Source organism: Thermobia domestica, chromosome 8 (genome assembly GCF_964235325.1).
Source record: "Thermobia domestica chromosome 8, izTheDome1.hap1.1, whole genome shotgun sequence".
NCBI lineage: Eukaryota > Metazoa > Arthropoda > Insecta > Zygentoma > Lepismatidae > Thermobia > Thermobia domestica.
The window spans coordinates 10,456,276-10,480,447 of record NC_137461.1 but is presented as its reverse complement, the minus strand read 5'-3'; the positions used below and the strand labels follow the sequence as shown (position 1 = coordinate 10,480,447).

General features: G+C 35.5%; 1 protein-coding gene across 1 annotated transcript in view; it reads right to left on the bottom strand.

Moving 5' to 3' along the window:
- The window catches only part of LOC145692684 (uncharacterized), a 279,895-nt gene that overhangs the window by 76,363 nt on the left and 179,360 nt on the right, over nt 1-24,172 (bottom strand). Inside the window, exons 36-40 of the mRNA XM_081768066.1 lie at nt 22,279-22,323; nt 17,343-17,420; nt 13,284-13,328; nt 11,591-11,638; nt 5,185-5,235 (exon numbers count right to left, since the gene is read on the bottom strand). Of these exons, the coding sequence (XP_081624192.1) occupies nt 5,185-5,235; nt 11,591-11,638; nt 13,284-13,328; nt 17,343-17,420; nt 22,279-22,323 (267 nt within the window). The remainder of the gene's footprint in view (nt 1-5,184; nt 5,236-11,590; nt 11,639-13,283; nt 13,329-17,342; nt 17,421-22,278; nt 22,324-24,172) is intronic.

The window sequence follows — 24,172 nt, the reverse complement described above, 5'->3', positions numbered from 1 at the left end:
GTTCCCTTTCTCTCTCACGACGCCCGGTCACCGAGAGACACCTAATCACACAAAGTCATCCCCTCTCACGACGCCTGGTCAAAGAGAGTAACCTCACCTACAAAAGCCCTACGACGCTTGGTCATTGGGATCCTTCCACTTTCTTACCTAAAAATATTAGAGGAACTACTTATTGTAATATATTTCTGTATTCAAGAGGATCTTTTATAATAAAAGGTGATAGGAAAGTCCAATCTCCCGTGTACGATAATTGCTCTACGTTGCATAAACAGAGAATTTTACAATATATTGTACCTAAACGTTTCCTTCAGAAACGTAATATCCCATACACCCACTAATCACTTTTAATGTACAATTGTTCTCCTGCTATGAAGGTCCTACTTCTCTTCCTTTCTTCCTTAATCATTTTTCACTGACATCATGGAATTGATGTAAGGCAATAACTGGGCTGGAGTCTATCACCGACCTTACTTAGGACACAATCATTTCATTAGTAATCCAATGAACGAATACTGATTGTCTACTCCTCAAGTAAATTGTTATACTGACGACTAAAGGGTAATCTTGATAATAATATTATTTTCTAAATATAACTTTTTAAGCGGCATGTGCATATATTTTATGCTATGATAATTACTTCGTTAGGCTAAAAGATCTACAATAAAGCAAACAGCTGTAGTAGCCACTGCTTGTATATTCGCCAAATGTGGACGATTGAACAAGTTATTATATGCGTATTAACTCATTCCACCGCCAACTACATATAGGCGACATTCAATGAGTAACTTTAATTCGAATAGCTAATATTAAAAATCTCAGTACCAAAAATATACAAAAATGGGCTGAATTCAGAAATACGACTAAAGTAATACGCATGAAATACGACATTAAATCTCTTGTGTCAAAATGACGCAAAGCATGTGCTTAACACTCCAAAACACGTCAGAATAATTGCCTCCGAAATCACAATACCTCAACTGAAATATATGAGCACCTTTATATTACCAGACTCTTTATACAGATATTCTTTTACATAATAGGATTGGATAAATTAAGGCTTAAGATTATTTTAGAGTTTACCATGAGAGCTATACAAATGTGTTCAAATAGATGTTCGTGTCACAAATATGATATAACTGCAGAGAAGACATCTCCAACGTCTTCACACAATATCTATTTAGGCGCGAATGCACTGCATGTAACTCACTTCTCCGTCATTTCCCGCGTTGTTACTCTGGCCGCGATAATCTCACGAACTATAATGTAATTGCAGAGTGACAGCTTGCCAATGGCTACTGGTGGCTATGGAGATGACCTTGGTGGCTAGACAACGAACGTGTATGCAGTAAGAGGTATCATACATATGGCAAGCAAGAATATAAAATGTTAGAATAAACTAAATGCAGTCTTTATAAGAGAATAGCAACCTTTAAAATTGAGCCTCCTGAAGTATTGACTGTGCGTAGAAAACGATGTAGAAAGCTATCACAATTTACACTTGATATGTTACTGGGAGCTATGTGTAGACTTATTATCCACAAGTTAGTATTCTTCAGAAGGCTAGTGCACGCTGCTAACCTCAAATTAAAACATCTAATTTTGGAACGTGACTCTTAAAGCGTTAATATTAATGTAAGGGCCCTATCTAACGTATCAGTATTGCAATTTTCAATCGCAATTAAACTTACTAACAGAAACTTTGGTTATTTAGAAAAAACAAAATTTCGGACAGTATATTGAATATCAGCTGTCTGGTTTTGTAAAGCCAGATTCCTTATAAAAAATTACATTACATTTGGAAATCAAAGGTGTCGATGAGTTTTACACATAAATATAATTGAGGGGGTGAGCGCAACAGTGGTCTAAACCACATTTTTTAAAATGAAGAAATATCAAGTTAAACTTAAACACATGTGTTTTTTCCTACAATATATTTATGTACAATGTATGACACATTCGTTTACTTGTGCTTACTTTTGGTATATTGTACAAAAAGCTCATGTGTTTAACTTGATTTTTCTCCATTTTTAAAAATATGTGGGTTAGACCTCTGTTGCGCTCACCCCCTCAATTGTTCTCGGTGAACCAGCGAGATGAATTCCACGTCGTCCAATGTTTCAAGAACTGGCATCATTGTTCTCCTCTTCAGGGTAAAGTAAACAGTAAAGACAAGAATGATGTTGTCAGTTCTTGAGACGCTGAACAACGTGAAATTCACCTGCCGATTGCCAGAGAACAACTATATCCATCACGATACCAGGAAAGCTTCAGTTCTTAAGTCTTATACATATTGGTATTGAGATAAGAGGTTGGTTACGATGTCATTTTTGAAAGTGAATTGTGACGTCCAGAAGACTTATTCGTTACCTCAGATTAATTTAAATGTTTCTCTATTACTTCGCGATAGATTCGAATATTTAAATAATCTCTCTGACAGCAGAACATGGAATCACATGAATACAAAAAGTTTTGTACGGAGATCAAATTATTACATGACTGGCAGTAGACTATATATAGACTAACGCCGACACTTTACAAATTATAAAAGACAAATGGTTGCAAAATATGAAACAAGTTGCTTATTGACACACAATCATAGTCATACGTCTTGCAAATCAAATCAGAAAAATAAACACACTACTAAACAAGACTGCACTTATTTAATATAAAAACACATTTACACGTGACGTTTCGGTCTTCTAGCCAAGATCCTCATCAGACGTGAGTGTACGTCTGATGAAGATCTTGGCTAGAAGATTGAAACGTCACGTGTAAATGTGTTTTTTATATTAAATAAGTGCAGTCTTGTTCAGCGGTGTGTTTATTTTTCTAAGTTGCTTATACACTTAGAAATAACACGAAACTTTTCCATTTATTTTCATATTAAAACGTAGGGCAAGTTAACCACTCAGCACCAAACACTCATTCAAGGGTGTCCACAAGGGAACTCATGTCATAATGTACATCATAGAATATTTAAGGTAAGTCGGCAGTAAATTAGATTGCATAAGTTATATTAAAATATGTTATTTGTTCAAGAACAACAGGTTTTAATAATGGTTACATTGAAGGAAATGTTGAAACTCAGAGCTTATAGAACAAACTTAAATGAATGTGATTCCTGTTGTGGGAGGATGTCAAGGTAACTTTGATGGGTTTGTCCTAAACCATCGCAATGGAAACGTTATTGGTTCAAGGTCATTCGTGCATCAATGAGTTCTAAACGATTATGTAGTTCCACGAAAACAAAACCATGCAGCGCACAGGCAGCAAAATTCACCTGTCGTAAAGCTTCCCATAAGCATATTGTAATGTACCACGTGCTTGTGTTTACAAACATAGAACATGTGCTCGTGGTTACAAACATTCTATACGTGATCTTATTTATAAAACAACAACTACTTGCATCTTAGTATGAAGTTGCAGACGACGGACGCTGCCGTGACGCCACAAGTCACATGACGGCTAGGGATCAGCAGCGCCATCTCCTTACCTCGAGCGCCTATATAACAGAGAAGATTCAATGGACAGCTATCACTCTCGGCGGTCAATCCCTCCTTTAGCTTGCCTGAAGCTCTAGGACATACCAATCCAAAGCCTCTAGTTTGCTTCAGAACGCTAGGCTTCACTTTCAACCGGTTAGCTTGCTCGGAATTCTGTCGGGATTCCCAACCTCAGTCGCTTAGCTTGCTGCGGAGCTCTGTGATTTTTAACCCTCCCTCTGCTTGCTTTTCAGCATTGGGGATTCCCAATCCACTCCACCTAGCTTGTTTCGGAGCTCTGTGGAGATTTTGCCTTAGAGTGCTCGGACCTTGAGTAATCTCTCTTTGCCTTATATTATAGAGGTTACATCATTATAGTATTTATGTAAAATAGCGTTTATCAGGGGTGCCCACAAGGAGGGTCTATGACGAAAACTGCGTCATTGAAATATTTAGGGGATTAAAAATCTATATAAATATGTTTGAAGCGGTGTAAAAATTAATCGAAAAGATTTTATTTTCATGGAAGAACACCTACGGATAACACAATGCATATTTTTTCTTGTGTCCTTTATACCACAATACTGACCATTTTGGTTAATGGTTGAAACGGTTTTAAGGTTTTCGGTTGCATTCCTTACCTGAAAATCATCTCGTCTATGCCACTTCAATCTGCATTTTTTCTTAACTTTATTACATTAGGAGATATTTACGATTTAAAAAAAAATAGCTGATAGCTTAATTTCGATGTCGAAAGCCCTGTTTAATTAAGTAACTAATCATCCAACTTCATCAATCAACAAAGTCATCAATCCTCTTTGATTTGACATTGTTTTGATTTATATTTTATATGCATTAAAATTCGTTGCATCAGACCAGATTGATATTTGAATTAGTCGGTTATAGTAGTTTTTTATGCAATAGCATTTTAAATGTTTTATAGTGACAGCAACTTCCACCTATCAGTAGCCTCAGATGAGATATTTGTTATCCTGGGCCGCTATCTTGAAACAGTTTCAGGATTTCTTTTTTACTTTCGGCATACTGTAGTTGTGCCTGAATTTTAGCCAGTGTTCTTTGGATTTTGCTTGCTGAGAGCTGTTTGTGGTTCGCATGAAGAATTTTGTATTTGAACTTATAATTATGGATACTAGAACAGACGAATCGGCAAGAGAAAGTGTTTGTATATACATAACATTTAAATTTGAATTTCATAATTATACGATCAGGCTGGGAGGGGGGTTAAGTCAGACAGTTTGGGGGTGCGTCATGAACATAAGGAGGGCACCACTGCGTTTATAGAGGATTTCTTATAATAAAATCCGGTAGTGGGAAACGATTCCGGACTGTAATTTACTCTACCAAAGCTCTACCTACCCCTACGCAGGGAGAACATTACAATATAAAAATCTCATAATTATTCAGAGTTAAAGAAAATAAATTAGCAAGCACGAAACAATTCTGTTTTTAACAATTGTGATGATCAACATATTTTTATACTCTACTTTTACACTTAATTATTTTATTCTTTAGTGATTTCTTGTCCACAACCTCCACTTTCTCATTTGAATGTTTTGAAGTCAAATTTATTATGCTAACAGATTGACACTATTTCTATTAATTGAAAATAGTTGTGATGATAGAACACTAGATTGATTAATATTTTATAAATATTTATTTCAGTTAAGAAACAAAGACTTACGAGAAGGTTTCAATCCAGAATTTTCTTTTAATCTTCCATATCGAAGTCTATCTGTAAGCGAATATTAAAAGAGTATCAAATCATATAATTATTCCTAATTAACGTTGTATAATTTATGATAATATAATTCTTCTTTATTAAAAAGTAAGAAATCCCCATGCCGTAAACGTCAGTGTAGCACCGCTGGGCAATTAGCGACATCTCGCCAAAAAATTGATGGCCCCACAGCGACGACCCGCGATAACTCCACTTCCCTTTTGAAAATTATACCACCAGTGGTCCTCCAGCGGCAGAGACGCAACGAAACGCCAATGAACCACAAAATTACTTCCTCAAAATATATTAAATCGCAAATATACGTGATTTGTGGAATTAAGGAATCTTAAACAACAATAAAAAATACCCTGCAGTGGGCGCAAACCACCAACATTATGGTTACTAGGCGATGAAGAAACCACCGCCTGTAGAAGGATAAATCGTTGAGGTCTTTTTAATTTGGGCAATGAAAGTACTCCTTTAACTGTATATATTTGACGACAACTGTTTGGAATCACATAAAATGCGTTCACCATGTAATTTTATAACAAAATGACATGCTTTTATTTATTTTATTTCATAGTTCTCCCATATCAACTTTCTAATGATCGGCGACAGTTGCCATCTAAATTCATACATTTATACGTACCGTACTTATATCAAGATTTTTTACTTCATAATGTAGAGGCAGGGGTTACTCTTCACCCCTGGAACTCACTTTAGGAACAATTCATCAGAAAAAATAGTATATAATTGTAACTGCATGCACATGTCTGGAGATAGTTCGTGTTGGTCCCTTCGCGATTCTCCTCAACAAATCGAAGGAGCGTGGACTAAATGAAGTGTTCGCTGCTACGCGGTGATAACTTCAACACCCCGTCTCTAGATATCTGTTTCGACACGACGAAGCCCTGCTGTCAGTGGTAAACATTTCGAAGCGTCTCTATATCGACGATCGACATTTACCGGCAAGTGGGCCACAAGGTGTTGGCGACGTTTACGGCATGGAGATATTTATACCTTTTACTAAAGTACCAAAATTCCATCGTGGCGGAAACTACAGATTAATTAAGATCATGTGCTATCGAGAAATATTAAAATTGTGATTTTCTTGTGTATCTAAGCTTCATTTTATACCATTTTTGTAATACTTATACACTACATGAACATATTTGTGCTCAATAACAAAATTTGTTGCACAACATTAAAGATTTATAGCCACAATTGTTGATTCTTTTCATATACAATATAAAAAGTAAAAACAACTAAACCTGACATCACATCAATGAATTATCACTTATTTACAAACTTGAAATATTCTTAAAACAAGACGAAGTTTCGGAATATTATTAATATTTAAATTATCTGGAAAGTTAATCCATTCTAAGTGATCCAATATGTGCCGCTCGACCATCTCGAAAAATATTTTTTTTTCATGAATGTTATCCTATATCAGGGTACTTCCAAACCACAATGATTAAATTTTTAAAACATCTTGTAGCGACTCGCCGTCTCAAACCATTTTGCAATTTTTTTTTTCGATTTGAGGCATTTCCTGATTATTCAAGATCTCCAGATGAGTTGGTCCTGCCAAAGTGAAAATTGCTAGGGGTCTCCAACATGTGCAGAGCTAAAATTTTGATATCTTAACATTTTTGCCTAAAACCACTTAAGAGAGGTGAAACAAGGGCCTACAGTAGCAATTGTTTTGGACATTGAAGACATGTTTGTGAAGAGGAAACAGGTGATGTAGAGGCATGAATTTGTGTGTGCATGTAGTCTGGGGTCATAAATTTATACACAAAAACTTGTAGACCTGTAGCTGCTCCCCATGTAGTCCGGGGTCACAAATTTATACACAAAAACTTGTAGACCTTTAGCTGCTCCCCATGTAGTCCGGGGTCATAAATTTATACACAAAAACTTGTAGACCTGTAGCTGCTCCCCATGTAGTCTGGGGTCATAAATTTATACACAAAAACTTCTAGACCTGTAGCTGCTCCCCATGTAGTCCGGGGTCATAAATTTATACACAAAAACTTGTAGACCTGTAGCTGCTCCCCATGTAGTCCGGGGTCATAAATTTATACACAAAAACTTGTAGAACTGTAGCTGCTCCCAAAGGCCTGAGAAACAATAGTAAAATTATTCCAATTCGGCATATTTCACTGTCAAATATTTCCAATATGCCTGGATAAAAAAATCTTAAACTTTGGAAATAGTTCTCCTTTAGTATATCATAACTCACAAGAACAGTGCGCTTTGTCTTTCTGAGCAGAAGGAGTCGAAGTATTAAGGAATGATGTCATATTCTAGGAGGTGTTTTGTTCACAAATTCAAGCGGAAATTCTCTGTTGTGAAGTAAAATAAAGTAGGATGAATGGTTAGTCCAGTCAAGGCTCTCAAGTTCGTTTCTTTCCTCTTGTTGTGACTCAGTCTTATCACACCCACAGCAACACTGGTGAAAAATGCTGCTATCAGCAGAATGCGAGATAAGTCAAAATGCACACTTGGTAAAAAGTTTGTAAGTACTCATTGCTCTTGCTACTTGCTGTATCAATGATATTCAATCCTGTTTATTCTTGTTTTAACTGCAAACTCTTGCAGGAAACAGTTGTTCTTTAGTTTGATCTACATTCCTCAGTCAGTGAACCCTCACTCATTATAAACACTGAAATTCCACTTGAATTTGTGAACAAAACACCTCCTTGAGTATGACGTCATTCCTTAATAATTTGACCCCCTTCTGCTCAGAAAGACAAAGCGCGCTGTTGTTGTGTGTTATGGTATACTAAAGGAGTAAATACTTCCAAAGTTTCAGATTATTTTATCCAGGTACATTGGAAATATTGGACACTAAAATATGCCTAATTGGCATAATTTCCCAACTTTACTATTGTTTCTCAGGCCTTTGGGAGCATCTACAAATCTACAAGTTTTTGTGTATAAATTTATGACCCCGGATTACATGGGGAGCAGCTACAGGTCTACAAGTTTTTGTGTATAAATTTATGACCCCAGACTACATGTACACACAAATTCATGCCTCTACATCACCTGTTTCCTCTTCCCAAACATGTCTTCAATGTCCAAAACAGTTGCTACTGTAGGCCCTGATTTCACCCCTCTCAAGTGGTTTTAGGCAAAAATGTTAAGATATCAACTTTTTAGCTCTGTACAAGTTGGAGACGCCCAGCAATTTTCAATTTGCTAGGACAAACACATGCTGAGATATTCAAAACAAGGTAAACGCCTGAAATCGAAAAAGCGCAAAATGGTGGCAGCCGCTGCGTCACCATGGGATGTTTAAAAAATAATTAATTGTGGTTTTGAAACACTCTTATATCGACTCAACATTTGTAAACAAATTAGATTTTTTTGAAAAGGTCGAGCGGCATTTTCTTTTCTCGATCGCTTAGCATGGATTGACCCTCGAGTCATGTGTTTCATTGTATTCAGCATTTTTTATTACAACAACGCGGCTAAAAGTTTATCAGAAAGTAATGCCTCCAAATTCACTACCTGGCCAATAGTACTACAAACATTCTAATCTGTTTATTACTAATGTACTGATGTTTAAGCTATAGAATGTCACTTGTTTCTATCTCTTCCCGTTCCAGAGTAATGGGGCAATCCCTGGCACCCAGTCGCAATGTCCGGTTTGAAACAGAGTGCTGTTATTGAATTTCTAAGTGAAGAAGGTTGTGCGCCCAGAAACACTCATCGCCAGACCATTACGATCCGAAAACGAAGTGTTAGTCGATGGAGTACTGCGACACGTCCTCTCCTTCGCCCCAAAAGAGTAAAATCAAAGTTGTTCCATCTACTGGCAAGGTATTGTTAAAATTCTGCCTGAACATAACTGTAGTCCAGACTTTTAGCTCTTTCCCAAACTTAAAGATCACTTTAATGGCCAAGCTACAATTGTGACGCGGAGCTGGACGCAGCAGTTTGGAAATTGTGTCGCCAGCAGCCACCACAATTCTTCGTCGACTTCATGGAAAAAAATTATTTCTCGTTGGCGCAAGTGTGTTGCCCGTTATGGGGATGCTATCTCTGTAGCTGACATTGCAAGCTTTCCACTGATACATGTATCGGTGCTATCTGTCAAACATAAATAAAAGTATCACCTTGGATGCATTACTTTTTGAATGCACTTTTGAAAAATAATGGCTACTCTTCTCATCAATATTTCAGGCAGAAATCTCGATTGTCCTTCATCACGATGTTTTAAATCAATGGTATTCACTAATTTTAAATTTAATTACCACTCTTCCTCAGACAGGAATAAAACAATCTATGTTCATACAAAATATTTATTTTCTGTATCTCATGTTTGAGGTTCAAGTGCATCTTATGAATCTATATGAAATTAAAACTTTATATTTCGAAATTCCGTTGAAGTACGTCTCTTATTATCCAAACTTCGACACCAGAAGCTTCTATGAATTTAAATATGAAGTAATCTTAGAGTCAATCTTCCAATAACAATTCTGTATGCAGTTAGATGTTTTCTCTCTTCTCCTATTATTTTTTATTTATTTATTTATTTCATTAAGGTTATCCTTTCATGCACTAATGTTACATAAGATTTTTTGTAGACATAGTACATTTTTTTCTGTATAAGTCTATTAAAAACATAATATAGCCGATCGACCATTTTCCACACAAAGAGAATAGGTTTCATTTTGAACATAAACGGCAATTGCATACGGTGGCTGCATTTGGATTTAAACCGCATCGGAGGTATCACTGTTCGTCTCAGTGACCCCGAAACTATGTAATCTACAATAATATCGGTCATTTTCGATAATTTTTATGTATTCCTTCTCCTCGTCCCTCAATTTGCAGGTCTGAATTTGGATTTAAACGATATCGGAAGTATCACTGTTCATCTCAGCGACCCCCAAAACTATGAATTCGACACTAATATCGATCATTTTCGATCTTTTTAAATATCTCCCCCTCCCCTAAGTTGCACCGTCAAAGTGAAAAGACAAAAACCTTCCCAGGGCCGAACCCAATCTATATTGAAAAGTTGATCGAGATCGATCGGATAATTCAAGAGTTGTGAAGTCACAAATATAGTTACTTTCGATTTTATACATTAATAAATTTATGACATTTCTTAAGTAGATACAGAATTGTTATTTCAACATTGACTATCTTAGATTACAGCGCCTCCAAATGCATAAAAGCTACTGGTCCTGGAGGTTGGATAAGCAAACACGTGTGTCAAAAAAGTTTCGAAACGTAAAGTTTTAACTTCATATTGACTCATGAAGTGAACTACAGGAATATATATGATATATAAGAGACAGACTGTCACAGATTGTCTTGTTACTGTTTGAAGAGTTATCATAGATTAAATTCAAAATTAACGAGTGGTTACCAAAGTACTGTGAATAACAAACATCGTTAGAATTTACTTTAAAATATTCCAATGAAGAACAATCGAACACACACCTGAAATATTGGTGCGACGTTCAAGAGTCGATATTACTCAACTCTACTGATACACATAAGGTTAGTATTATGATAAATTTAAAATGTGTTCTATGGTTCAATTAGTTGTTATAATTGAATAAAACTACGTTGAAACAATGTACATATTCCTATTTTCTTATTTCTCTTCTATAAATATGCCGTATGGTCGCCTTTTAACACGACTCATCCTTTTCACGTTAACTAGACACACCTTTGACAACTAAATAAAGATATATTACTGTATTAGAGGTTATACGAGTATTTATGACAAAGGTACGAAGTTTTAAGTTTTCAAATATTTTTAGAAACTTTTGGTAATTTTCTCTATTTGCAGTTACATGCGAGTTCTCTCAAAATTTGAATTATTTACATATTGTTCATGTACCAACTTTAGTAAGATTTCCGTGAATAAAACATTCCCATCATACACAAATTTGAAACTGTTTTACCACAAAATGTTAACATCTTTACAACTGAATAATGAATACCATTCTCATATGTGTATTTTTCAAATGTGTACAAAATTACCGCAAACATTAGAAACGCTAAAAAATGGAAAAGATTTTATAAATACTTCCTTAGGAAACTATATTTATTCTAAGATTTATCTCCATATTTTGCCGTAAGCTTTTCCAATAGATAGTGTACTAGGCTTCCTCGGGGCTGTAGTGTACGTCCCTTCAACCTGAAATACGCGGATTTAATTCCCAGCGGGACCTCATAAGATTTGGAGTCCACGTTAACCTGCTGACCCACGTTTCATATAACCATGATATTGTAAAGGACACTAAAATCTAATAATTCAGTGAACTAGATTGTGTATTGCTTTAGCGTACACTTGCTTACGATTCTTTTTCCTTAAAAAATCTAGTACAGTACTCACTTGAACGGCGTCCACGGTTAGATCTTCGTACTTTTAACTTCGAGCTACCTGTCAAAGTTACAATTAAATATACTTGAGTAAAAAGAAGTTGCATTGTTTCATGAAACTCTCCTATTTGCTCAATCAAATATATTGTAGAATAAGATATTTTAATGTTTTAATAAGTATTCCAAATGGTCTGTGAAATGAAATAAAAGAAGTTAATTTAAGTGAAGTACCGTACAATAATGTAAGAGTATATGATGTTGGAACCCACTCAGCTTTAATCATTTTCGGGGAATAGTTTCTAACAACCGAGAGCCAAGAAGCATTCTCCATTTTGAACTTGAAGTTCATCGCCTGGATAGTTAATAACATCGGCCATTTGCCAGCTGACAGATATATTTTAACATATAACGTGTTTATTTCATACTTATTATTTTGCTGTCTACAGGGAAATTCTTATACTTGTAAAAGCTTTTGCAAAAAAATCTATGGTAGCAGTTTCTCAAATCTTTACCTCTGTCCTCGCCTTCTGCTTTATTTTGTCAAGTCTCTGCCTTTAAGTTTAATTATGATTAGATCAGACTCTTACTCAATGAATTTGTATCTTACTGGCCTACGCAGTCATAAACAACAACTTGATATTGTCCTCTTCGATCATTTACCTGTCTCACGACACAGCGACAAGGAAGTATTGGTAGCTCTAAGTAAGAACTTTGAATTCCATGAGTTCTTTCTGGACTCTGAAATGCGACGTCTAGCAACGCTAGCAGCTTGGTTAAGTCTGGCTGCTTTGTGTTGGATCAGCTGCAGGGTCAACTTAGAACTTTCTCTGTGGCCATTTGGAGTGATTGTCTACGTCTGTGTGACGTAGGGTCCACATGTTGGTGTTCCTTTCATCTTTACGTTCGTGACGTCAAAGGGACAATTGGATCAAAAGCAATTAAGAAAGAACGATTTTGCTAATTTGGGATCGGTCATTCGATTTGGTGGTCAGATCTTGGTCACTTTTCCGTTATTTCACATATAATCAAGTCCTAATCATTTCGATGCTGTGGTCTTTTGGCGATTTGTTCTCTTCCGATGTGGACATTCTGAGGCGCATAGCTCTTCGAGACTTTACGACTTCTAAGACGAAGTACATTGTCACCTACCAGAGTGGGAGGAACACGGAATAGCATCTACTTTGGTGAGACTGTTTTCCGAAGCTATGATCTTAACTCTACCTGCCTTCCCAACTGCTACAAACAGTCAATTTATAGAATCATGCCTTTTATTTAAATTAGAATTCTCATTTAGAAAATCTCACATCCTCTTAGTAATCTCCAGCTACTCCACGGGCTTTTATTATAACTTTACAAAAATGATACTTGTATTTGCTTAAATTGTAATGAACATTCACGTCATTCACCTTTGGTAAAGTAATAGAACGAGTGTCATTAATACAACTAAACACAATAGACATTTGAAATAGAATTTCCTTTATGAAAATCCTCCATATTACATTGAAGTATGTATAGAAAAAACTAAATTACAACAGCTGCTTTACAAAATTTGTATTAACGAAAGTAAATTTAATCTTAAATCACTGCATTCATAATTGTAATTCTTCTCAAAATTTACCAATTTCCAAGTAGACTAAAGTTCATTTTAGGTTGATATCAAAATGAAACAATAGTAGCAGATTATAAATATTATCAATGATTCTTACCTCTTTTCCGAGCTGAATGATCCCTTCGTGAAAATAACTTATGTCCTGTTGTTTGAAAACACGATAAATGTATTATTATTTATATTAGAAATGACATAATATCTATCACCGTAAATACGAACATTTAAAAAAAAATATCTTCAAAATTATACAGATACTATATTTAGTTTCTACAAGAAATTCAACACTTATTTTGGCAAATTTTCACTTTGATTCGGAAAGTGACTGCAACCGATTCATTTGACCGGTTCCCGGAGCAGTCTAGGAACCACGTTAATAACATGCCTTATTTTAAGTGATTAACTCCTTGTACGAAATGGGCAGTTCTGAAATTACAGTTCTCTTCTTCTACGTTTCAGAACCCTCCTCACCAACATCTAACAAAAGGTGTAATTTATCGATATTTTCAATGCTTTCGGTTTTCACTATGTGGTGAATAGACTTGTCTATTACTCAAGACAAGTTTTCTAAACATTCAATATTGACAATTTTAACTACTTTGGTATTTGAGGCTTCTTCTCCATTGCTGAAACAAACAGACTCGTTCCCAACTCATACTACGTTTGGTATTTATATCGTTTCATTTTGTTCTAGACATTGTGTTATCAACCTTCTAAAGTTTAAAACATTTGAATCTTTGTTCGTGTTTCGAGTAATAACTGGCTTGAATTCGTTATCTATCACCTTGAATAACAATCAACAATCTTTTCATGACAAAAGAAACAATGTTAATAAATGTTTGATATTATCAATCGCCTGTCATTGTAAATATAGCATTTCAATCTAAGGAGAGAAATTGTAGGCATTTACTAAAGCAAAGTCTTATTTTAGAGAAAACATTTTTGGTACTGATACGTTTCATTAAATTCTTAATATCTCTGGTGTTGAAAGTATGCAATAATTAAATTACATAAAATTGGTTCGAACATAAAGTGAAACTATAAATAAATAAAATTATATGATATCTACAAGCGTGTTATCATTAAATTAATTGTTACATATACAGCTGCCACTATATTCCTTCTTAAATGTGTGGTTTCAGGAATAAATTGTACTATACTATAAATTAGAATAGACGTTTCTTATTTTTGGATCAAAAGATCCAAAATATTTCAGGCAAAAATTTTCTTGTACGTCTTATATCTGGAGAACTACACAGGGTTCAAAGTGAGGAGGAACACGGGGGACGCCGTCACCCACCTCCGAAAAATTTGTACGACGTCCCTCCAGTTCCTCAAAAAAATACAATAGTCAAAGATAGGCAGAGGGATGGCGTTACGTCAAGCTGCTACCCAGACAGCACAATGCACGTACAGTACCCCTATAGTACATGTACAATTGCACGGATGCAACATGTGCATCGCCTGTATAAATGCATGCCTGTACGTGTGATGCACATATGCGTCACAGGTCCTATTCAATATCTTCACATGCGCAGTACATGTGCAATGCACACGTCCTGCACAAGTGATTTACATCTACGGCACAGGTGATTTACACGTAGCACTTATTCGATTTACATCTAGTGCACAGGTAATTTACATGTAGGACAGGTGATTTACACGTAGCACACAGGTGATTTACATGCAGAACACAGGTGATTTCTTCGTAGTGTAGAGGTGGTGTAAAAGCGTATTCGAGATCCAACGGAAAAAAGTTTATATATTAGGTGCCTTATGCTGTAAAACCATCTTTAACCCCAAAGACATCACCTTGCAAGTATATCAGAAGTATCTAATAATTATTAGTGAGAATTTTAGTTTTATGGTTTATTATTTGCAAGGAGCAAAGCTTTAGGTAGTATATTTGACCCCCATCAGGATCCTGCCGCCTACAGTCGGATAATTTGTCCATGCCGAACAGATGCCGCGGTAGGATTGCCGGCGCCGGACACCGGCGTCTTTCCGCGCGATTTTTGACCGCCACGAGCAAAACCAGAGTCGTTCACCAAAAGAAAACAAAGAGAGTTAGAAGGTAATTTGTTGCTTTAAAATACGAATTAGGGCTTATATTTCCCTAGTATAAAGCTTTCTCGAAATAGTCGGCAGGCAGTCGGACGACGACTGTAAAAAAGACACTGCCGATAATTTCCTGAAAAACGACGTCGGCGAAAGTTTCAATATCGCGTATCAGCGGCAACGAGTCGAATTTTGGAAAATGAATAGAGCCTGTATCTTCTTTAATGATGAAGAAAATAATTGAAACTGTTCGAAGGTTTTTCTTGTGGGTGAACACTAATTCCATTAAATATGTCTTCTGAAAATGGAGTCGGCAAATGATGCTTGTAAAGACGTCGAAACGCTGACGACGTGTCGATCATAAAAAAAGGTAAATGTATGTAAAGAAATGTAGTAAAGAGACTGCACGTAAAGGGTATATGAGAAGTAAAGTTTTGAAATTAAATTACAAGTACCAGAGGATCCTTGACAAACATTTTGGAAGAAGACGGCAAACAGCGGACGGGCCGACCGCGACAAATGTTGTCAGAAAGACACCAAAACAGTGGCGGCGTGCCGACAAGTAAAGGAGCCGAAAGAAGATCAGCAAACAGCGGACGGACCGACCCCGGCAAAGATGCTCGGACAGGCTCAGAAACGATGACGGTTCGCCGACTAGTAAGATAATTCTTGTACTATAGGGCCTGCAAGCGGAACAGTATATGGAAAGTAAGTTTCTCAGCTAATACAGTAAGCTTATGATCCTTTTAAAACGAGTCGGAAAAGGATGAGCACACAGTGGACAGTCGGCTCAGTAACAAATAACGCAATATTTTCTGACGTAATCGGTCACGAAAATAATTTTGTAAACCTATGAACTGTCTGAGAGTAGTTACATCAGTGCAGTGCTGCCACCTGTTGACGGCAGCCGCTTTGGTGGATTTCCGCTTCGAACCGTCATTTTTCCTTCACTTCGGCGGCTATCCCCCAAATGGCAACAGCGGACCGATGGTAGTTGGCGACACATTGCACATGGGGCACTTTCTCCAGAAACAAAGCTAATAATTATCATTTATGTTCAATAAATCACCAGCATCAGCATCAGCAAGCTACGCAGAAGTATATACAGTAATGCACTCTGTATTTCTCTCTGGGGGAGTCCGAGGATGGTTTAGAGTATGAAATGCAAATAAGTTAAGTATCTGCCCTTAAAATTATACTCATTTTCGTACAAATTAACGGCTTAGGCACGGGTTATATAAATGTGTGCTTCATCCATGCAAATACACGTGTCCATATGCACGACTTAATCACGGGTTATGTACGTGTGGATAACCCACGCAAATGCGCGTGTGCATATATACGGCTTATGCATGGATAGTGCACATGTACCGTACACGTACGTGTTGTCTGGGTACCTACTTTCCTCCTACCTTATCAAAATCCACTTTTACCCCTGAAACTACATATAGTGTAAAAAATTAAACTATCTCTTAACTTAGTATGATGTGCTTATTCCGTACAAAAAATACGAAAACTCGATTTAGGAGCCATTCAAAAATTTTGTGGCCCAGGATACAAAAATGCATAAAAAATCTAATATTTAAAAAAAACTTTCCTTGTACGCCTTGTATCTGGAGAACTACATATGGTGTAGCCAAATCCAAGCTATCAGTTAGCTCAGTATGATGTGCTTATCCCGTGGAAAATAAGAAAACTTGATTAAGGGCCGTTTAAACATTTTGTGGCTCCTGATGCCAAAACTAATTATTGGCCAACACCGCAATCTTTTGATCCATTTTTGCTTCTCCTAATTTTCTTGTTTTTACAGGTTTGACGATGAAAACGTTTAGGACAGACCTTCATCAAAATGGCTAACAAAACAAGAATGAAAATCCAAACGTTGTACCAATTGATTCACTAAACTTTCTGCTTAACGATTCTTAATGATGAACATTTTGAACACCAAGATTGTTGCAACAATAGCTGAGGAAATAGGAAAGTAATGCCAACTCTCAAATACCAGAAACTTATGAACATTATTTTTGTTTATGATTATCTTGGAAACAGCGATTACGTGAACTTTTCCTTTGTAAACATCAAATTATAACTAGCAACTTACTTGATTTTCTATGGCGGGTTGATTCTTCTGATTCTGCCGCCCTTCCTACTCGAAGACCAAGAAGTTCAAGGTTCAATCCTATAAATAAAGTTCAGATTCTTTTTAGACTATATTTTAAATAGCATAATTCTGTAATTAGCTCAAACATTCACCTCTTTTCTTTTAATAAATTTTAAATTAGTTTACTTCAGAATAAGAACCTCAACTTTTTTGACCTCACACACACAAAAAAAATAGACTTTCTGTGCACCGGACACCACAGTGTGGATTCGATGTATATTGTTACGCAGAATCCAAATTTGGAAACCCCAAGACAATAGATTCTGTCAATTTTTTATGGGCGAAAAACTTTAGCGATTTTGCATAGGGAGAATACACATAAAATAGCCATACAAAAAACCGTAAAGTTCCGTGCAGTGAGCCCCAGGGTACAGATTTGAAGTATTTTGGTACACAGAATCCAAATTTCGAATCCCCAAGACAATTGACCTAGTCACTTTTTTATGGGCGAAAACCTTCAGCGAATTTTGCTACTTAAGACAGCACATATGTTTCTCCTCCATAAAACAAAACTGACATGGTCAATCGTCATGGGGTTTCGAAATTTGGATTCTGTGTAAAAAAAAATACATCAAATACACACACTGGGGCCTGGTGCACAGAAATTCTATTTTTTGTGTGGCTGTGTGTGTATGTGTGTAGTTATTATTCTTTGGAATCGAAAGAAGGACTGAAGCACAGATGCAACTAAGAAACAAAATGCTGTCATCAAAATCGAAATAGTGGTTTGTGATATACCAAATAGCAAATCTTTAAATGAAATCTTTAAGTTTTACGTCCCACGGTTATGCCGGTTAGACTAACGGAGACGGATATACCAAATAGCATTCGCATCACAAATATTAGGAATTGAAGTCAAAAAGCAAATAAAACAAATACTTTTCTGTAATCAAAGGCAAAATTTAGTATGGTGGCCATTTACAAGAAGAAGTCAAAAAGTAAAGGGACTTTTGCAATTTCTCGCACTAGGGTTTAGTAACTCTGCTAGTATCTAGCGCTGAATTAGTGAAGTGTCACTCTTATGGGGCGTTTACACTTAATCGATTTGCGTTCGATTCAGTTGAATTGACGTCATTTTCAACTTAATCGACCGTGTAAACGGGAATTCAACTTAATCGCTTGTTGATCGAAAGCGACTAATCGACTGGCAACTGAATTAAAAGACGTTCTATTTTCTGTGGTTGAAATAATTGAACACATCCATCGATCTGATTCGGCCTAGTTGCTTCGATTTAGTGGCAAATGCAGCGAGTCGATTTAGTCGTGCGACTAAATCGACCAAGTGTAAACGCCCCATTATTCCCGCGTTAGTCGTTGGAGTGTAGCAGACCGTTAAATATGGCAGCTCCATTGTCCATCTGCACCAAGGTGGAAATGAGGGCAGCGATTCGTAACTTGTTTGCGGAAGGTGTTACGCCTGCAGAAATTATTCGTCGAATGCAAACGCAGAATGGTAACATCTGTTTCTCGCGAAGCATAAAACGCAATGGTTGGACATCTCTCGTAAACATTTAGCCCGTTATCGTCGCGAGAGAGAGAGATTTTTATATCAAATCGTTATTTTAGTTGAAACTTGGTTACATCATCACGAACCGGAAAGTAAGGCTGCAAGCATGGTGTGGAAATACCCATCATCACCAGAAGTTAAGAAATTTGAACGTCAAACCGTCAGTTAGCCATTGATGCGGTGCCAAATTGGTTACAGGTGCAACAGAAAAACACTTTTTCTGACAGAATCAAAAAACTTGTGAAATGTTGGGGAAAATTCTTTAAGTGCAGAAAAATTATGTAGAAAACTAATGTATGTTTCAGTTTTCTATCCAAGGGCTCTCACCAGGGGGGAAAGGTGGGGCTCTCGCCCTTTAGAGGAAATCGTACTTCGGAATATCAAAAACCCAATAGAATGTTTATATTAGTTACAGCAAAATTTGAAACTTTATTTGAAATGTTGCTTATACTTGCCCCTCCTTGGAAACGACAACATGGGCGCCCTTGTTTCTATCATTAGAATAAATCTACCTTTATCAGAAGTCTCTTTGCTTTTTGACTGTATAATAAAATTTATGTTATCTCAAGGAAATAAAATAGAACAACAAAACAATAAGGAAATATTTGGAAAAAATCTCAACGTTTTCTCACATCAGTGATTAATGGAATTTTTGTTAAAAGTGTTTTCGTCGATATGCAGAAATGTCTTGTTCGTTCGTGCTCCAGTGTATTTAAATAGTTTCCTTTCCTGATATTAGTACTTGTGATCATTAATTTAGATATATTCCGATGATTATATTACATTTTGGATTTTGATTTGAATAAAAAGTTCTTAAATGAAAAAAATAAGGAATTTGATAGTATTAGCAATTAGTGCATGTTGTCGGAAAGACACCAGTGTAACTACAGGGTGCATCAAAAAGGACTTTATAACTTTGAAAACTCACACGGGTTTATTCATTTATCATACAGATGTGGTTTTGGTGTCATTTTGTAGTAAAGTACATCATTTTTTTACCTTATACCTAAAGAGGTTTAACGTAGCTTCCAGTGGTGATACAGTACACATCCCATCCCATCAGCCAAAAATTCTTTATAAGCACTTCTACCAGTGTCTTTTAATTCTTGTACCATTTGTAATTTGTATGGTTTGAGATGCAACCGTTTTCTCAACACACAACAAACTGTCATGTGTGAGACACCCAGCTGTCGAGAAGCACGGCGGCTTGATTTTGTAGGACTATTCACAAAGCTTTGTCTCACTTGATCTACAACGTCTTCAGAGGTACGGGGACGACCTGAAGATTTGTTGTGTCTTACCGAACGTCCAGTTTCAATAAAACACTTATACCATTGATAAATAGTAGGCCTACTGGGAGGATCTTTACCATACTTTGCACGAAAATTACGTTGCACATTTGTTGTAGACTTGGATTCTTCAAGCCAAAACACACAGCTAGCACGCTCAGGATCAGTAAAGGCAAAGATCTTTGCTCCAACTGCTGCTAGTGTTTGCGGTGGCTTGTTTCTGAACTAGTGTACTACGTGAGTCAAAACTTGATGTATTTTGCTACAAAATGACATCAAAACCACATCTGTATGATAAATGAATAAATCAGTATGACTTTTCAAATTTCTAAAGTCCTCTTTGATACATCCTGTATATGTTGTTCAATCTTCAATCATAACGAAATTATGGACAATTTCCATTACTACCTGCTTGGTTAATATTTTTGATTTACTATGAGGAAAGGAAGAGAAAGACTAAACACACTGGTTTCTTTCTTAGTCACACATTACAAGAAAATAATATCACTTTATTATCACATTTAAATATTTTAACCCAAATCCAATTTGGCTTTCAAGATAGTACAGAAGTTCTCACATGTTCTTGCATGTGTTTCCTTGCTTTCGTATCACATCTATAGGCATTGATTTCATATGTTCTACATCGTCTCTATTTTATCTCAATGTCCCCATATTAAAATTATGGGGAAAAAATATGGACATAGTAAAGAAATTAAAAAGATTGATCCTAATTTCGTTATGGATAAAAATATAACAATATTATTACATGAATTTCTACGAGCACGCTCATGGGGAAAATGGTATCGTATCCTATAGTTTCCATCTTAAAAAAGTGTCATTAAAATTAAAAACAATGGCATTCAAAATCCCCGCTGAGGTTGTTATGTGTGTTATCATGCCTTCTTCTCTAACATACCATACACACAGGCTTTGATTTCGTATTTTTTTATATTGTACCAATTCTATTTGGGTGTCTGCACACTTATATCTAGGGTGATCCATATAAATACTTACCATTCTATCAATCTATACTTTTCTTTAGAACCGTATAATGAATGTGATATTGCATTTGACTGGCGCAGTAACTTTCAGTGAATCAATCTGGGAATCCTGAAGACAATTTTCATATAGCTGTAATTACTGAGTATTATTAGTCAATGTATAATGGTAACTAAATAAAATGTTTTTCAAGGCTTTCGTTTCTTGAATTGAAGCATTCTGGGTAGTAAATTCTTTACTTGTAACACAAAGAACATTTTGAGGAGAGTTCGAAGTTCGTAATGAAACAAAATAGCTAATAATTCTTTCGATATCCAGTAAACATCTGTTTACAACGACTAAAACTTACATGGATAATGTACAAAACTCTACTTTACTCACCAGAGAAATTTTTGTGCCGATCAAACCCCCCAAGAAAATCTCCATTGCGATCTGTTGACAGTTAAATGAAGCTCAGATTTAAGCTTCCTGTTCACAGATTGACGTATTAGATCATGCTTCTGAGTTTTTCTTTTTTGAAAAAGTTACTTACACCACGGTAACCTTAACTCATTCAAATGTTCTAATTGTTCCTTACTATCCTATTAGCACAACTTAACTCATTGTTTATAGTATGATAAAGAACATTTAAACATTTGAATGGATTAAAATTGTAGTGGTAAAAGTAGTTTATTCAGAAAGAAAGACACAGAAACAAGATCTAATAAGTCAGTCTGTGAACAGGAAACGTGAGTCTGAGCTTCATTCAACTGTCAACAGAAGGTAATGGAATTTCTTGTGGTAAAGGAAACAGCTGTTTCGTTCTCGAATTTATTACAATATTTTTGGTTAATTTCTGAAAAATGATTTTCAAAAGTTTACTGTGTAATTCAAAACTGGTTGTATCTATTTATTTTGATTTATTTAATGGTTATATTCGTATGTTAATGAAAAGGGGAAAGATTATGTGAATCACCATGTAGTTTCGAGCTACGTTCTTTTTTGCTAGCTACATTTTTAAAAAATATATTATTTACTTGATACATCAAGATGATTTTGAAAGAACTTAATCTACTAAGAACTTTCAGACTATGAAACTAACTTTCATCCTCAGTAGATGTGATGTCTTCTTGAGTTACATCTTCAACTAAAAAAAATAAATACATTCGATTAGAAAAGTAATTGTATGGAATAAGTTTTAATTTTAAGATATAAAAATGGATATAATATATATACCTATTGAGATCTGATAAATGAACAGACCATTTAAAATAATAAAAATATCCCACCTAATGAGCTTTCAAAGTTAAAAAAATCAGTGACTTGAGATGAACATTCATCTTAAAAATTAATTATTGTATTAATAAGAATCTTAAAAATTAATTATTGTATTAATAATCTACCGTAAGTTTATTTTCAAATACGAAACGCTTTCCAAGGAAAAGATTGGATAAAGTATAAAAAGATAAAATTCAATAGTATCTTATTAGTATCTTTCAAAGAGAGAAGTAAATATAAGGAGAAGTAAATCAAAGAACGGATACCTGCGAATATCCTGCCTTTCAAAGAGAGAGATATATAAAAAGATACATCTTCTAGCTATGGTGTATGCAAAGAGGAATTTCAGGATTTTAACCTTCTTCACCCTTCAACAAGATATTATGAAAAAATACACACTTAAGAGGCGAACATACTAAAAATAATATAAACTTTACTATTTTTTCTTTTGAGTGTTTTTCATAAGTGAAAGGAGATAATGAAATGCAACTGAACACAATGATAGGTAATGTTATTCTACAACAGAAAATATAAACCTGAAGAATTTTCAGTGTTGCTATCCATAGAAATTTCAGGTACAAATTCCTCCAAAATCTAAATTAAAGCAGCGACTAGAGGAACGAACTCAACTGCATTTGACTACTTTGTTGTCTTGAAATCCTCTGAACTACTTTTTAAATAATAGTCGTATTTAGTTTATAATAAATAAATTACTTGTAGCATACAGTTATTAAAATTGAATAATAATGTTATTACCAAACCAACATGATACATAATCAAATGCAGTTGAGTTCGTTCCTATAGTCGCTCCTTTAACTTAGATTTTGGGGGAAATATTATTATGGAAACATTATAATTTCTATGGATGGTAACACTGAAACATCTCGAGGTTCGTATTTTCTGTTGTAGAATAACATTATCTATGATTGTTTTAAGTTGTATTTCAATATTTCCTTTCACTTATGAACAAATTAGCAAAACAAAAATGGTAAGTTTTAAATGTTTTATTATTTTTAATATGTCAGGCTTTTAACATGGCAAGATATGTACAAGAAAAATCCTGAATATGTGAGTTTGGGAACTCAAACATCCGCCCCATGATAAGATTCTGTGTACGTCTGTGCTGCTAGTAGCTCTGGCTTTCAAAAGGAATGATAAATAAAGAAAATTTTGAAACCGTGCACCTGCTAGTACCATTGTTTCAAAAGGAAAGGTAAGGAGAAAGATAAATTAAAATAGAAATGCTTGTTACTAATCATTCTATTAAAAGAAATAAAACAATATGTGAAAGTAGAGATATAACCGATATTCTTAAAGAAAAGGCAAATCAAAGTAGAGAGATTATCTAATAAGCTGATTTTCAAAACGAAAGAAAAATCAATGAGATATGATACTCCGTCGTCTTTTAAAGGGAAGATAAATTAAAGAAGCATGATACTATTCCGTCTTTCAAAGGGGGAAGGGCGAGTAAAAAGGTAAGACAGAAGAAGGAAATATGTCTTTTGCTTTCAATATTCGATGCTATAATGCAAAGTTTCAGCGTTCTGTTTAAAATATTGCATGAGAATCAATACTTAACTTCCGGAGTGTTGCGTATCTACGAGGCGTATCAAGAAAGTAAGTTTCCCACGCGTCCCATAGCTAGGAAACGGTACGTTGTGCGAAGCGACTACATGTACGTGAGAGAGTAAGGTCCTAGCATGGCACATGCACTAGCG